Here is a 16,164-nt window from a genome sequence, read left to right as displayed (position 1 = left end):
TATAATAAATACTTCTTATTTATACTTAAAGATAAGCACTGTTACTGCTGTCCTACAAACCTCATAGTTTGCCTAAGGCTACACTGTAGAAATTTAAATTGAGAGACAAATAATTTCCCTTTTGCAGTAATAGGAAGCTGTTAATACTTTGGAAAACATGAGATTGTTCTTAAATGTCTGTTCCTTCAGTGTTGCATGAATATATCTGCTGGTCAGTGTAGCTTCTCTCTTCTTTCAGCTAAGCTTGTCAAACTGATGTCCATGTTTTAAAGGAGGAATGCTGAAGCTTTTTGTAAAAACGTTTATATAGTTGGAAATATAATGATTAAAGGTGGCATCAGAGGGCACTGCTTGTCTTAAATTTCCTGACATTCCTTCCCAATAGTGTTTTTAGGAGATGAATGCCATGTTTGCAGAGTTAACATATAAAGCTGGCTGGTTGGCTTTTTTTGGCCACTCAATATCTTTTAGCAAAAGACAAAAGCACTGGAAATGTACAATCTAAGTCATCTAAACAGCCAACTGCTAGAGCATCTAGATAGAACTCATTCAATATGATTATGTAAATGAATGAAATTTTAAGAATTGGACAACAAACTGTTGCTGATGAACAATTAAAAGGTCTGCTATAAAATACTGTATGAGATACTGAACATTTGTATCTCCTTGTTTGGCCCAAAAGACCTATAGAATGTTTAAAGACAAAGTTCTTTACCTGTGAGTTAGACAATACAAATCTTCACCAGTTAAAGAGTTGTATATCTCTAAGGAATATTTGCAAAGAAAACCATATTCTTTGGAATTTTGATAAAGCATTGCTTGGAACGCAGGTAAAACAGATCACCAATTCTGCTTTTTTTTTTCCCCAATAAACTATGTTTATTGTGCCAATTCTAATTACCATGCAATCTAATGGTTTTAAGGCTTATAATTTCCACATCACTGGACATCACAAACATGAAAGCATTTTATACTGTCATTATACATCAATGTTTGCAGTTGGTTATACATATATACAGAAATTATTCACACATCTTAACCTTGCTATTTCCTCCTTTCAAACCAACATAATTTTACTGTGAAAGCAGCTTTTTAATAAATGGTATAAGAAATACAGCAAGGCACACATTTTTTAAAAACTTTTTTCTCATTACCACCTCAAGAAGCATAAAAACCCAAAATGTTATACTTAATTCAGTAGAATGTCAACAGTTTCTAATATACAACACTATGTAGTTGTTTCTTGAAGTGTTGCATAGATTAAATTTTTAAATTAAATAAATAAAATGCCATTTATTTAAATTGCTTAATTTTTAGATGTATTGAATCAGGAGGACCAATGACTTCTTTTTGCTGCCATCCAACAAAATAGTCACTTTAAAAGCAAAATAGTTTCAATAAACTTATGCATTATACAGATAAATATTAAATTTGATACATAAAATAGAAGAGTACTGACAGGTACAACTCTGAAAAGATGAACCAGACTGACTGTGAATTCTATAGTACTTTAAAGAACAGAACCAGTGGTAAGTAGTACAGGAGCATCCAATTTAGGAAGGGGAGGTCATTAGAGGTAGCTTGGGAGAGGAATCCATATGAAGGCAAATGGCCTTGCTACAAAATAAAATGATCACTGAAATAGGACTAGCATATGCAGCCTGACCACAAAGCCAACATGGACAAACCACATTTGGAAAAAAGAATTATCTTGGGAGTCAGTTTAATGAAGGGCAGTGATACAATGGAATTGGAGGTCATCCCAGGGTTTACAGGATGAACCTGCACCTGAATTGCAGCCAAGTTTCTAAAAGGAAACAGAAAAGTAATAGTAGGTTACAGAAAATGAAATTTTATTTGCAAAACATAGGTCTTCCAGAACAATAATATATAGCCATTAAATGGTCACATGCCAGAGTCTTTAATGCAGAAGCATACAGTAGGCAAAAAATTACTTTTAACAGCCTGAGGTACAAGTAAATGTGAAAAAATTAATTGATGTAGAAAAGTCACTGATTTTCATAAAGACTTTGCTTCTAAAGAAACAAGGGTGTTCATCACATTGGACCTTTTCCCTGGATCATATCCTCATCGTTACCTGTGAACTTACCTCCAGCACACAGAAGTGCACCAACCAATGGAAACATGGAAACTTTCAAAAGTCAAGCAACAAAAAGATCTATCTAACAATTACTTTAATATTTGTGCAAACATACATAGTGAGACTTCAATGGAGAAGAGGAAAAGACTGTCACAGAAGTGGTCTGTGAATAGAATTGTCAGTATCATCCCTGCATTTTAAAATTGTAAATAACTATTTATACACTTCTAGTACCAGCAATGAGTTAAATTTGCCTACTATAGAATTATCCAGCTCAGAGTTTATGGTAAAACTATTCAGCAAAGAGCATGGGCTTATGATGAGAATTATGAAGAAATAACTGTCAGAATACAGCTCAAAGATTAGTGCAAAGTACATCTCATAGGCATTTCCTAGGAGGCACTCCAGACATGCATTATGTGCCTTCCAAGTTAAGCAGGAATATCTGGATCTATCCAGTTACCATCTCCTTTGATCTTCTTTGTTGTAACTGACCACATCCTTCCCCATTTATACAAGAAATACTCTTACTTGAAAATATTGAAAAGCTCAACTGTCTGTTTAGATATTAATGAAGAACTGATCTGAATAAAGTGGCAGATTGTATCAAAGGTTTCTACAATTCTGACATGAGTAAGAAAAGTCTCACTGATGGATTTTTCAAAAATTATGTAATTCATAAATTTCAATACAAGACTCTCTGTTTATTTAGCTTTTTTAAAGTCAGGTACTGTAAGGAGCTAAAAAGTCAAGACTGCTTTAAACTCTATAAAGAAACTTTATATTATTTACTTCCCTATAAAAATCTCTAGAAAAAAAAATTAAGCAAAGATTTAGATTATTATTGTAGTTCCAGTCTCTAAAAGTAAATTGTTATATACTAACTATGAAGTAAATGTGGGGTTTTTCCTCCTGTAGGAAATAAATAACCAACAGTCCTTTGCAGTTATGTATCGTCTTTTATCTGTGGATCTCAAAATACTTTTACATAAATAGGCTATTCTTCATAGGTCTCACTTATTATTATTCTCATTACTTTGTTGCTAAAAAAATGAGACAAGAAAGGAAAATGTCATACAAAATATCTATTGCTGAGCAGGAAATAACAGTCAGACGCTTTGAGCACCAGTGCTGGGTTTCTCCTGGTGATAGTAAGTGGCAGAATATTCTATCTAATATTGCAGCACTGTCAGATAAAATCAATTTTGTTTTCTTAAGTGCAAGTAAATTATTTTTCCCCTAAATTAAGTTAAAACTTAAATTTAAAATACAGAAGTAAGGAAATAGCTTTTATTTACTTGTAAGAACTAACAGATTACACACAGAATTCCAAGGCATCCTCTAGAAAAGACTTTGGGTAGAACACATAGATGTCCTAAATGTATTGATCTCTATGCATATTGAATTTGTAACTAAAAGTTCCCATCCCATTGGTGAGTCATGGGTCACAGTGGCAGCAGAAGATCACATGATCTCATGTACAGATAGATCTTTCAAGGTGACCCCTAATTGAGAAATAAAATCAGTGCAGCTTTATGAGCACCTTTGTTGAAGAACTCTGTGTCAGCTCATGTGAAGGAGTAGTCAGTGCTGTCAGAGAGATTTTCGAATCTGCCCACAGAATTATAATAATTTTTCCACAATGGTCTTTTTTTTTTCTTTTTTTTCTTTTTTTTTTTTTTTTTGTGTAGCACACTGTTAAACAACAGGACTGCAACATTTGACAAAACTATTCATTCACTATTTGATAAAACTATTTATTCACTATTAGTTTTATTCCCCTGTAAAGCCAGGGTAAATACTAAAAAAGTACAAAATCAACCCACATTTGAAAGCATGTCTTTTTCAGCTTTGAATTCTCAGTATGCTTTTAAGGTACACATATAGTATAGATTTTTTTTCTAAGTATTGCAGCTACACATGGAATTACACATTTAAATGAGCTTACAGCACAGGTGTTTCAGGAAAAATAATGGTGTTTGCCATTTATCTTTCAAATTAAATAATGTGTTTTTAAATAGTAACTTTTTTCATAATACACTTATGGGAACAACATTTATCTGTCACATTTTAAAAGATGTATTAGTAATAAATGTAAATTACCTTTGGAAAATCAGTAATTAGCCTCATCAAAAAATAAACAATCTGCCACCAAAAAGATAATCTTTAGCATAGTTAAGTATAATAACTGTTATTTGAATAAGTTAACAAATTAGGATAGATTGCTTCTGTAATTCATTCCCCATAGCATGAGAGATGAAGTTAAAGCATCAAGCTTGTGGATGGGGGAAGGGAGCTCAGACTTTAGTGAAACCAAACCTAGCAGCTCGTATTTTCATTTTTGGTGTGTCAGAGATAAACTATATGTATTCTAGAACTTTACTACTGGGAATAATACAGTACATAGTTTCCATGGAAGTAATGCTATATGTACAAGTTAAGAACTAGTGTATCTTCCTACATTTAAAAAGTGGGAATGTAGTGTGAAGAGCTTTGTTCTCTGAAAATAATTTGTCAGCTCCTGGGCAAAAGTGAAAGCTATAACATAACCCTATTAAGTTGTTGTATCCAGATTTTGCATTATATTTTATTGCATTGTGGGGCGTTTTTTATTAAACCTATCCTCTGTGTCCAATCTTTGAACTCACACAAACTGCATATTTTCATTTCCAGTCTTATGGAAAAAAAAATCTGGCTACCATGCAAATAACTATAAAGTTCTGAAGAGTGAGGTAAGTTTATGCAGTATTTTGAGATCCTCAGAGCAAAAGTACTAACAAATTGAAAAGACGTCATTATCAGTGAAAGAATGAGAACAAGGATAAAAACACACTCACTACAGCACATATTCTTCCTCAAAATAATATTATAAAAATGAGTGAAAAAATGAGAAAACTAGCAAAACAATAACTTGGAAAGCTTATATTTATATCAGTTTCAGTTAAAAATCTCAGACTTTTGTCATCATCTCAATTTCCAAATAGAGACTTCTACATACACATAATCAATTTAATTTAATTCTAGAATACATAGAATTATCTATGAGTTTTGCAATTCGTAGTTCATCTCCATTGCTTCTCCGGTTGTTTGGATGTGTCCAAGTATTAACCTAATTGGCAATCAGCAGGTCATGATGGCCTATTTCAAAAACATTCCAGACATATCCTCTTTGCTATGATGTTTCCAAGATAATGCATTAGTCAAACAGAGATGTGTTGAGATAGCAGCAAGCTGTAGACTATTGCTGTCATAACCTAAAGGCTTTGCTAGAAATATATATGTGACTGTGGGAATGCTGGGTAAACCACCAATAAATGGAAAGCCCAAAGCTTACAAATATAACATAACAAAATCAAAAAATGAGAAAGTTAGATCTCTAAGAGCAGCAAATAAATCTATTTTGTACAAATCATATGTGATCCTCTGCTACAGCTACATAGTTTGCCATAGGAGAGTATTAATGTTTTCCATGGGCAGTGATGAATAACAGCCTTTTATCCTGCCAACATCTTGGAATCATAGCATAATTTAGGTTGGAAGGAAACTTGAACATCAACTGGTCCAACCTCCTGTTAAAAGGAAGGCTGTTTTCAAAGGTAGAAAAGATTATTCAGGGCCATGTCCACTTGAATTTTGAAAATCTCCAGAGGTGGAGACTCAAGAACTCCTCAAGGAAATCTGTCCCATGCTTAGCCTTGTTTTTTATAGTAAATTCCCTTGCTACACCTTCTGGCAAGCAGCAGCACTTGGAATTGGATTGGCATTTGGAGTTGCTGTTCTGGCTGTGGTCTGCTGGAGGAGTGTTTCCAAAGACTAATGGCATTTGATAGAGCTGTGCTGGCTTTTGGGTCACCAAACTAGTGAGACTGAAAACAGCAGTGATGAATGCTAGGAACTGACCCAAAAGTGGTTTTGTAGATCCTCTTCCGAAATTAAATGTGCAGCAATTGTTCAACATTTATGTGAGGTCAGAAATTCCAGATCTGAACCACTTTCAAACACTGGTAGAGATCAGGACCACCTTTCTGCCTTAGGTTCCATCATCTTATTCATATTTCAAAATGCTTACAAGGTTGCAGTACTGCTGGGTACTGGACAGTCATGAATTTCCATCTCCATTACCCTCACATTATATACTTTGATGATGTTGTAAAGATTTGTGGTTTTGGAAACCTCAGCTTTTGGCCTAGTGCTATGTTGTAATAATTCTGTTCTTAATAATGGCTTACTGAATTAAAATAATGGTTAACTGGCATCAGGAGATTACTTATTATCTCTCTATTCTCCAGTCTGCTTAGCCATTCTTCATGGTTTGTCTAGAAATATTGTAGAACTTCAACTCACTAGTCAAACAAACTAGTTCTTGTAGAACTGGAAGTTTAGCTTTATCAAGCGCTTTTGAACCCCTCCTAAGACCAGATGCCTGCAGAGAAAGGCATCAATGAGCAGGAATGGTTTCTGGTTCCCTCGGCTGAGGAGGGAATGGAAACTGATATATTATGTTGGAGGAATTCCCAGGTTCTGCAAGATAGCAGACTTGTTCCAGAAGGGAGCAGCTCCAGACAGTGCAAAGCCAAAGGGCAAAAAGCAATTCGTATTCACTGCATTTGTTGACTAGTGGCATGTAAACTGGGATTATAGTGTAATCAAAACAAATGACATAGCACTATCATGAAACAGAAGCCCTGGCTGATGATTCATGTCCTTCCATTGTACAAAAAAAAAAGTTAAAAAAGAAAAGTAAAAAAAAAAGTAAAAAAAAAAAAGTGCAACTTGTAGAGTACATACCTGTTTTTAGAATAATCTATGTACCTGGAGAGGGTTACATTCTATCTGTGCATATTTATATGTCTTTCCTTATGAAGTTTGAGGAGATTTTCTTCACAAGTAAGAGTTTTTCTGTTCTGTTGTGAACCATCCTTTTTCTGTGAATGGCCAGGCTTTATCTGAAACTCTGTACCTGAGGCCTCTTCAGAAGCAGCAACACATCCTTTTTTATTTTCCGTTCCAGGTGATTTTCCTGCACTACTCTTTTTAGCGCTAACCTCTGGAGAATTCTTTTCCAAACTTTCATTTCGTCCATCTGAAAACAGCAAATTATCATCAGCATTTTTTGAATTACTTGATGTACATTTTTTGTTAGTATTTGGAATATTTATATCATTGTCATCCCCACATAAGAAAGATAAATCCCTACCTTCAGAAGAAGTTTTTAACTCTAATGACTCTGGAGTCACTTCACCTAGTGACTCTGCAGATGTTTCAGAAATAGGGTTAGAAATAGGTTGCTGCTGCTCAACTTGTGCTTCAGGAGAACCATTAGAAATAGACTGTTGCTGCTGCTCAACCCGTTCTTCCTCAGGACAGGCTTCAAAGAAGCATTCAATATCTTCTCTCTCATCCGTGAAGTCCAGTGGCACAGGAGTGCTGCTCTTTTCCTCGATGTATTTGATTACTTCTCCACAGTCACTATCATGAGAAGAAAGTGAAAGATAAGAATAGAAGTCCCCTTTTCTTAACTGGATGGGTCTGTGAGAGTGTTCTAACACTTTTTCCTTGATCTGTGCTAATGAAGCTGGAGCAGATGACTCACATTCAGGTTGTGACTTACTTTTCAAAGCTGTTGATGCCATGTCTATTATCTCCCTGACAAAATTGTGTACTGAGCCATCTTCCATGGTTTTTTTATCAAAATCAGCAGATTCACAGTTACAGCACATATCAAAACCATTGGCTGATGAGTTGCATTCTGCTTCACTGGATTTCAAGGCAGCACAGCAATCAGGAAATTTTTCAGTAGCATTTATTCTATGTTGTTGACCACTAGGTAAGGATGGCTGTAAAGCTGTATCTTGTATGACTACAGAATTAATTTCTGAGGAAGATTCAAGGCAAGGCTTTTTTGCAGGAGAGGAAGCAACAGAGTGATGATCAGGCTGAAGATGACTTTGACATTCTCTTGGAGGGTTCCTGGATCCAGCTGAAGAAAGAACAGTCTCCTTGCCATCCATATGTGAATCATCTGAACTGTCTGTAAATGCTTCACAGACACCACACTCATTTTCAGCTTCTCTGACATCAAGTGATGCATGAGTTTTGGGGGTTGCTGTGACACTAACAAGACCTTCCTTTTGGCTGCCAAGAGTATTTTCGACATTGCCATTTTCCATATCATCCACAAGCTGATCCTTCACAACCTGAGAGATGTCTTTCACTGGGTGACTCTTTGTCCCTTTTCCACGATCACATGGTATATTCTTACTATTGCCATTATTTTCTGATATTTTCTGCACTGAACCATTCAACAGTGTTTCAATGCTTAATGTATCTGTGGCTTTTGATGTCTCATTACTAACTTCTTTACTGCGCTGAATTTCATCACTGAGGTTACTTTTTCTTTTCTCCCTTGTCAAGGAAAATTTTGGTCTAATCCAGGTTTGGAGCTCATTTTTTATATAATCAAGTCCTGAAATTAAATTGCATTCTTCATAAATGTCCTCATCAGTTGCTATACTGGAGTCGTCATCTTCATCTTTGATACCTAGCTCTTCCTCAGTTAAGGTAAGGGTGGAACTTGAAAGCAAATCACTGTCATCTTCATCATCAGTACAAGCAGAAGTGCAGGAGACATTAACAATCATGCTGACATTGACATCACTCTCATCAGCTACAGATCTATTAAGATGTTTCCTAAATGATGCATTTGAATCTGGTATTTTATTTCTGTGTAGTACAATGTCTTCAGAGCAAAGAGAAAGATCCTCGCTGCTGCTGAGTTCAGTGAGAGAAGCTGCTGAATCCTCATTGATTGAAGATGCAATATCTAGAGACAGCTGTCCAGTAAAAGACATTTTTTGAGAGCTACTTTGGAGTGTCATATCAGAGATGCTGCGCTTTATTTTTTGATCTGAAGGACTCTGGATATTCTCTAAGCGATTCAGAAGATCTAATGTCCTTTTACTGAGCTCTCCAACAGAATCACTGCTTGCACTTATGTCTCCAGAGCCATGGTGACTGAAAAGATCTTCGTTGCTTTTGTAGGAAGTCAGCCAGCTCTCCAAAGAGGCACTTCGCTGAAGACCATCTCCACTTTTAAAAATACCTGAGCTGAACAAATCACCTACTACCGACAGAGATTCTAAAGAAGAACTATGAGATAAAGTGGAAACCTGTCTTGTATTCTCTGTAACAGGTAATTTTTTTACAGTTTCTACAGATTTACCAGAACTGGGATCTGATTCTCCACAGATACTTGCCAGAGTATGATCATGAATAAACCCATCTGGTTGTGACTCTCCTGACTTATGTTCGGATTTACCAGATATTTTGTCAAAACAAAAGTCATGAAACAAACTACCCTCTGTATGTGTTTTTTCAATCTGTGATTGTTTCATTATCACTGGTAATTTGAATTTGGAGCCTTGAAGATATGAATAATCATAAAATGTAAACACATCATGTTTTCCTTGCAATTCTTCTGGACAACCAGGGTTGGACATAGTAATGCTGTCCAAATCCTCATCATTTTCACTTCCACAGCATACAGAAGGAGCCAACTGGAAATCATCTGAAAGACTAGTATGATCTTCTTCATCTTGCTTTAGTTTTGGTTTTATTACATTTTCCACTTGGATTTCCACATGCCCAATTTCAGGATTACTCTGACTGCTTTCAATATCATTTAGCAAAAAAATTTCTGAATTATTTGTAGTTTCTGTATCACATTCACTCACTATCCCACTCTCACTCTCAGAATGCCTGCTTATGTTCCCACTCTGATACATGCAGTTATATGGTTTTGCCAATGTGGTACCTCCTATCAGATCTGGCAGGGATTTGGTAGATGAAAATGATGAATCTTTACTGAGACTTTTGTTTAAAATGTTAGACTGCATTACACTGGAGAGTCTGGATGTTTTTTTCAAAAAAGGGATATGTTTTTTTTCTGATAATTCAACATTATGAAGACTATAGACCTGATAGATGTGAGGATTTGGAGGGGAAGTAATGTTGGGACAATAAAGAGGAATTCCATGATTACTGATATTTTCATCCTCATTCACATCATTATCACCACATTCTTCTGGGGCAGGTTTCTGGTTTAGATCATCCTTGCTGAGCTCCTGATCAGGATCACTTAAGTCTTCATGAATACTGATGAGCTTATTACTTATGTCAGTTTCATCCCATTCTAGTGCATCTTCACTTGGACCATTTAGATCCATCAAACTGGGATCAATAACATTTAGAGGCTCCTGTAAAAGAAAAAGTCAAAGATTAAAAATATTTACAGCTGTACTTTAAATGTGCTCCCACTAAAATCATGTAAGTTAATGGAAGTAAAGTGCATTTTTGGAACAATGATCACTAATAGGCTTTTAATTTTGTTATGCCTTGTGTGCTATTAAAATGATCAATTAAAATGAAACCAATTACATTTTCAAAGATTTCTTAGGCTTCTTTGTTTCTTTTTATTTGCTGTCAAAATATAATACAGAAATTTCAGTTTAATATATTAATTGTGTAATTGTGGTTAGTCATTTTATAAAGTTTTTAACTTGGAATCACAACAGGAGTGTGTAAGTGAAAAATATGCAATTATGTTGAATATATGAAAAACTTTCTTAGCCTGCTTAAGTTTAAAATAGTTAAGATGTAAAGGATTTATGAAAGGATTTTTGAAATGTTTATAAAAAACTTCTCTGTAGTCAGCCTTAAAACAACAGATCACAAGTCTTGATGAATTTTTGCTAGAATTTGTATTTATTCTTTACTTGATAATAAAAGCAGTACAAATGATCAGTAGGTAAGATTAATGAATTTGATATGTTCAGCTGAAAGATCAAGTGCTACATGAGTTTCAAATAATGTCCGCTCTGGTACCCTTCTCTGAAAAAGGACTGACTGATAAATAAGTGTGAGAAACTTAATTTTCTTTTTAACATATTTGTAACTTTCCAGTAATGTTTGTTATTATGACTCAGAACATGTGATAACAAGAATTGTTCCTTCTAGAATTGTGTGGAAGAGGAAGAATATCTTGACAAATTTTCTTACTCAGATGTGATTTGTCAAGTGGCCAACAGTATCAAACCACTTTAAGCCCTTGAAAATAAGACTGAAATGATCCCTGATTTGGAGGTTGAGCACAAATTAATTTCACTTTATTCTTCTATTTCCTGAGAGGCCTCCATATTAGAGAAGGCTTTGCTTTTACAAGGAGTCTTGTAATAGAACTGTTGACTAATGTAGAATTGTTTAGTTTAAATCATCTGAACAGCTGAACAGCAATCACTGTATCCAGAAACACAAACACTTCTTCCAAGAAACCTCTCAACTCTGATCTTCTGCTTTCTCCAATTTTCTTTGAGCAAGTGATGTTTTTAAAATACAGCATTGACATGATGCCAAACAGCAAGAGCAAATCCCAGCAAATATTAAGCAGATAAAATGAAGTCCAATAAAGTGCAGTTCTGCACAACTTAGTTACTGACTTAGATTCATCAAAACTCGGCCAAAGCTAATTGTGCAGGGAAAGGCACGTACTTCTGACTTCAATTCTCAGCTGGAAATCTCTTTGAAGTACGAACTAAAGCTTCACAGCCCTTTTGTGAGTTCCATAGCTAGGACACAGATTTTGGGCTGGGACACTTTGCCAAACCGGGCATAAGTGATATGAACCAAGCTATTCTCTCAGGAGAAGCCCTACCTACATGCTGTTCTTAAAAGAAGCTTGCTTGTCCTGTATCATTTTGCATAAAGCAGATATTAATTTGGTCATAGATAGATGAGGATAATTTTGTCCTGCGGTGCTGTGTTTGGCATGTTTAACCAGCAAGAGGCACAGACACAGATAGTGCCAAATCTCTGCTCCAGTGCCTATTTAATTATGGATATAGGTGGCATTGTTTCTGTGCAAGAAACAAGGCTATATCATCCCTGTATGTCCACTAAACAAAAGGCTAAAACAATCAACGGAAATCAGGCGGAATTATTTCCCCCAAACTGGGCAGCTATCCACCATTCATTGGGGTGATGTGATTTTTAACTTATTTGATAAATCAAGACTCTCTCCATCTAAGATAAATCTACGTGCTCGTGCTTCATTGGGCTTAGCTGTAATGTAGGTCCCTGAGTCCTGCAGCTGTGTTAAGAGATCACATATAGTAATGGGCAGAACTGCAAGTGTGAAAGAATTTTTTTCATTCTTGGCAGGTTAGGAGGCCTTTGGTATTTCATGAATCTGTCATGACTAATGTTGAAGGTTTGAGTCTCTTTGTGAATCTACCTACCTCAAAGTTTTTATAGAGTACCTTTGCTAGAGTTCTTTCTCTTTCCCCCATGAGACATTGGCTAAAGAAAAATTCCTGCAAAAACACACATTTACTAGACAGTTATGGCTATCAGAGCAGTTCTGTTCATTGTGGATCCAGAAATCTTTATTTGGATTTGCCAGTTTGCCGTGTTTTAATAAAAGCTCCTGGTTCGTACTTGGCTGAACTCAGTTTCCCAGCTGTAGATGACCCTTAAGTAACATTTAAGTAAAATGTAAGAAAATGAAATTATTTGAAAACCTGTTAGATTAAAAAAGAAATCAGATTCAATGGCTCATTTTTTCTGTGTCATGTTTTACAATCCTGTCATACTCAGCATTAGGAAGACATTGCTGTGGGAAGTTTCCTAAACTGCTTGATTTTACTGTTTTAAGCTTCTGGCAGCTGCATGAAGAAATTACTAAACGCAGGAAATCAGCAGCAGGTTCCAAGAATTTTATGTTCCATAGAATCTGATTCTGTTTCAAAACAAAACATTTGGTCCTCATTGGTCAGGAAGATAACCTTCCCTCTGTAAATCAGCACTTGGCTGCTTGTTTGTTCAGCAAGTCAGATGGACTAAAACAATAAAACATGTAGAGTTGTGACCTCAGCCCATTCATCTTCACTGAGTGCTCCCCACTTCAAAGCCTATTTTTTTATTCTTAAAATGCACATGCTTTTCTGAGTCCTGGCATATACTCAGAAGTTTTGCAGGCTTAGCTTGATGGCAGGGGATTTTTAAAATTCTTAATTTTATTTTATTTAGTTTTGTTTTCTTTTATTTTCCTTCTGATTGTTGCTTATATTCGCAAAGACTCTTATGTAGATATGGTCATTTTACTAATATAGCTTTCTCTCTCCAAGGAACTGACTAAATTGATATTAGTAAATTACTACTGTAGTTATAAATATCATATCCCTTGAAGTACAACATTAGTGGTTATCAGCTACACTGGCAGCCCTTCTAAAATACAGGAAAAGTTTTAACTTTGAAACAAACCACTCAGCTTAAGTCACACACATTTTGTATTTGGCATTTTTAGTACAGGTATATATTTTCCCTATATTTTTTTTTACAAAATTTAGTGAACTGTTCAAACAAGGAAGAGATTGAGGTAGTTTTTGGAAGTGCCACACCACAGCCTCTGGAATAAATCTCTGGAGTGAACAATGGAAGGTGGTGTCACTCCAGCTGACATTTGCCCTGACAGCAGTAGTGAGGTAAAATCCCAGGAATTTTTAGGAACCATTTTTATCATATCAGATATCTCTTTTTCAGGCTGCTCAGTGCAGAGGTAGGATGCTGGATGATTAGAGTTATCATGTTAGTAATAGATTGTTAGGTTTTGCCAACAGAATGTTTAAAATTCGCCAACCTTATGCTTTACTTGGTGTTATACAGAGGAGGGTACAAATGATAAATGTCAGATAGGGCCAGAGAGAAATTCTCACTTTACTGGGAAATATGGTGTTAATTCTTCTTCCATGTTTTCCATTTGAGTGAACTGTATAGTATTGTACAATTCATCTTCCACACAAAGTAGATGAATCTTCTACTTCCATTTCCAATTGGGAAAGATTTATTTGTGTAAGAGCTGCAGCATGTTTTTTATTTTGTTTCAGTTAATTAAGAATATGTCTTTCCTGGAGAATTTGACTCTCTAGGAAGACTCCAAAGGACATTCTACCTAGCCTGGATCAAGGTATCTGAGTGACCTGGTCCAGTGAAAAGAGTCTGTGTATGGCAGGGGGATTGGAACTAGATGATCTTTGAGGTCCCTTCTAAGCCAAACCATTCTCTGACTGTATGATTCTCTGATTCTATAATCCCTTCTTGAAATGCAAATACCCAAAAAGGAAGGGGTCTATCCCAGACAGACATGCTGATCTCCACATGTAAGACAGACTATATTTAAAGAGAGTCCTGGAGTGTGCTACAGAACATCACATTTCAATGGAGTGAGCCCTCTATGCTGACTCTTAAGCCCTGGCTTTGCTGGAGTCTGTGGCAAAACATTGCAAAGGTACCTGTCCTGTCTGGCAAAAACTATTGTGATATAGGTTGATGGCACTAAATTTCCTGGAATTCAGAAACTTTTTTTTTATATATGAAAGAATGTGTAAGTAAAAATGTGTATCTAATTTTTTCTGAAAATGGGTAGGTTTAAAGTAGGTCTGAGTGGTCTCTAACACTATAAAGTCACTAAATACCTCTACATTTAGAGAAGATTTCTAAGATCAGTAAGAATAGTAAGAAACAGCAAATAGTTTTGACCAAGAAAATTAAAAAAATCTCAATATAATAAGAATCAAAAGATGCACAATATTATGCATACTCCTATTTTTTGCATATTTCCACTAGATAAACACCACTTAGGAAGCATGTACTGTTGCATGAAAAGTTTTAAGTAAATAATCAATCAAATTATAGACTCAGAAGAGTGAAAGGTTAAATTAATTCTAATGTATTTGAAAGTGCTGCTTTAAGGATTTTAGCTATTCCTACTTTGAATCCAGAACTATTTTGCTCAGGAAAGCATTCCCATTTCAGTGGGATAACTCTTGTGAGCACAATTAGGTGCGTGCTTAAATCCTTGTAGAGTTGGTGTGTAATGGCTAACCGGTTACTCTGCAGAAAATGTTAATGGGAAGAAATAAGGTTATTAAGCTAAATAAAGATATTTCCTCAGCCCCAACGCTCTTTAAGGAAAAGTGTCAAAATGAAATTTTTTATTTGTTTGTTTGTTTTTTTTTTACTAAAACAAGAATAGTTTAGCTTTTTTCTGAAGCAAATTACATTAAACAATGATTCTCTGTTTTGGCTTCATTTGCATGTGCTACTCCAGTACAGATACTTAGAGTTGGTGAAACAGGCCTGTAATGTAACCCCTACGTACTATTATATTTTTTAAAGGAATTAACATGAAAAAAAGAGCTTTTACAATAATAAATACAAACTCTGTTCTTTCTCCTTCCCTGCAACATATCCTTCAGTTACTGTGGCCAAATTATCCAATCTCAACTGCATTTAAGGGCCAGGGAAAAAAAGAAAACGGACAGAAAACCATCCCCCACCTCCAGGAATGTGTGCACATTCAAGGAAGACAAACATGATTTTGTCTTTTGAAAAATGCAAGCATTCCAAGTACTTCTGCTGAGGGAAATAGGAGTGTACAGTGCCACTTCACCTCTGCCTCACTTAAACTCATTTTCTAAATGGTGTTCCCTATATCACAGTCATCAAAAAAAATATCCTCATGTCCCAACACTAATTTTTAATATGCATAAGCATATGTATATGCATAATATTCCCTGTGCATAATACCAAAGTGGCCTACACATTACAATATCTTCTCAGAATATATGGAAGCAGCATGCTTTATCACAGATCATGAAAAAACATACATGAACTTACGTATTTATTACAATTGCAATTAAAAGCAAGTATGCATTTATTTCCCGAGAAAATAAGAACTAAATCTGTGGTAATCTCTTACTGCATTTTACAGTTATTATTGCTTCTCTCGATGACATTACATGCTCAATCCTGCACATGCAGAGTTCCTCCTGCTCTTTCAGGGGTCACGTATGCTAACAGGTAGTGCCAGGGTCCTACATGGGTGGTTGTATGCACAGAGTCCTGTACCACAGGAAGGACACAGACTTCGCCTCTGCCCTCAGCAGCCACAGATGTCACCTGCAAGGGTCTCAGTATAAGCTGGGAACAACAGAGACTCCACCTCTGCT

The 16,164-nt window shown here is 35.6% G+C and overlaps 1 protein-coding gene across 2 annotated transcripts in view; it reads right to left on the bottom strand.

The window, feature by feature from the left end:
- Positions 1-892: 892 nt before the first annotated feature.
- AKAP6 (A-kinase anchoring protein 6) overlaps positions 893-16,164 on the bottom strand; it is a 256,747-nt gene continuing 241,475 nt past the window's right edge. The window contains exons 13-15 of one of the 2 annotated variants that reach the window (XM_058807157.1): positions 7,299-10,356; positions 6,890-7,184; positions 893-1,807 (exon numbers count right to left, since the gene is read on the bottom strand). In XM_058807157.1, coding sequence (XP_058663140.1) covers positions 6,931-7,184; positions 7,299-10,356 — 3,312 coding nt within the window. In that variant the 3' untranslated portion in view covers positions 893-1,807; positions 6,890-6,930. Of the gene's footprint in view, positions 1,808-6,889; positions 10,357-16,164 lie in introns of both variants that reach the window. The other variant, XM_058807155.1, reaches the window with a different exon arrangement.

Source organism: Ammospiza caudacuta, chromosome 6, assembly GCF_027887145.1.
Source record: "Ammospiza caudacuta isolate bAmmCau1 chromosome 6, bAmmCau1.pri, whole genome shotgun sequence".
Classification (NCBI taxonomy): domain Eukaryota; kingdom Metazoa; phylum Chordata; class Aves; order Passeriformes; family Passerellidae; genus Ammospiza; species Ammospiza caudacuta.
The sequence above is the reverse complement of the archived record's forward strand: the minus strand, read 5'-3'. Positions and strand labels throughout refer to the sequence as shown.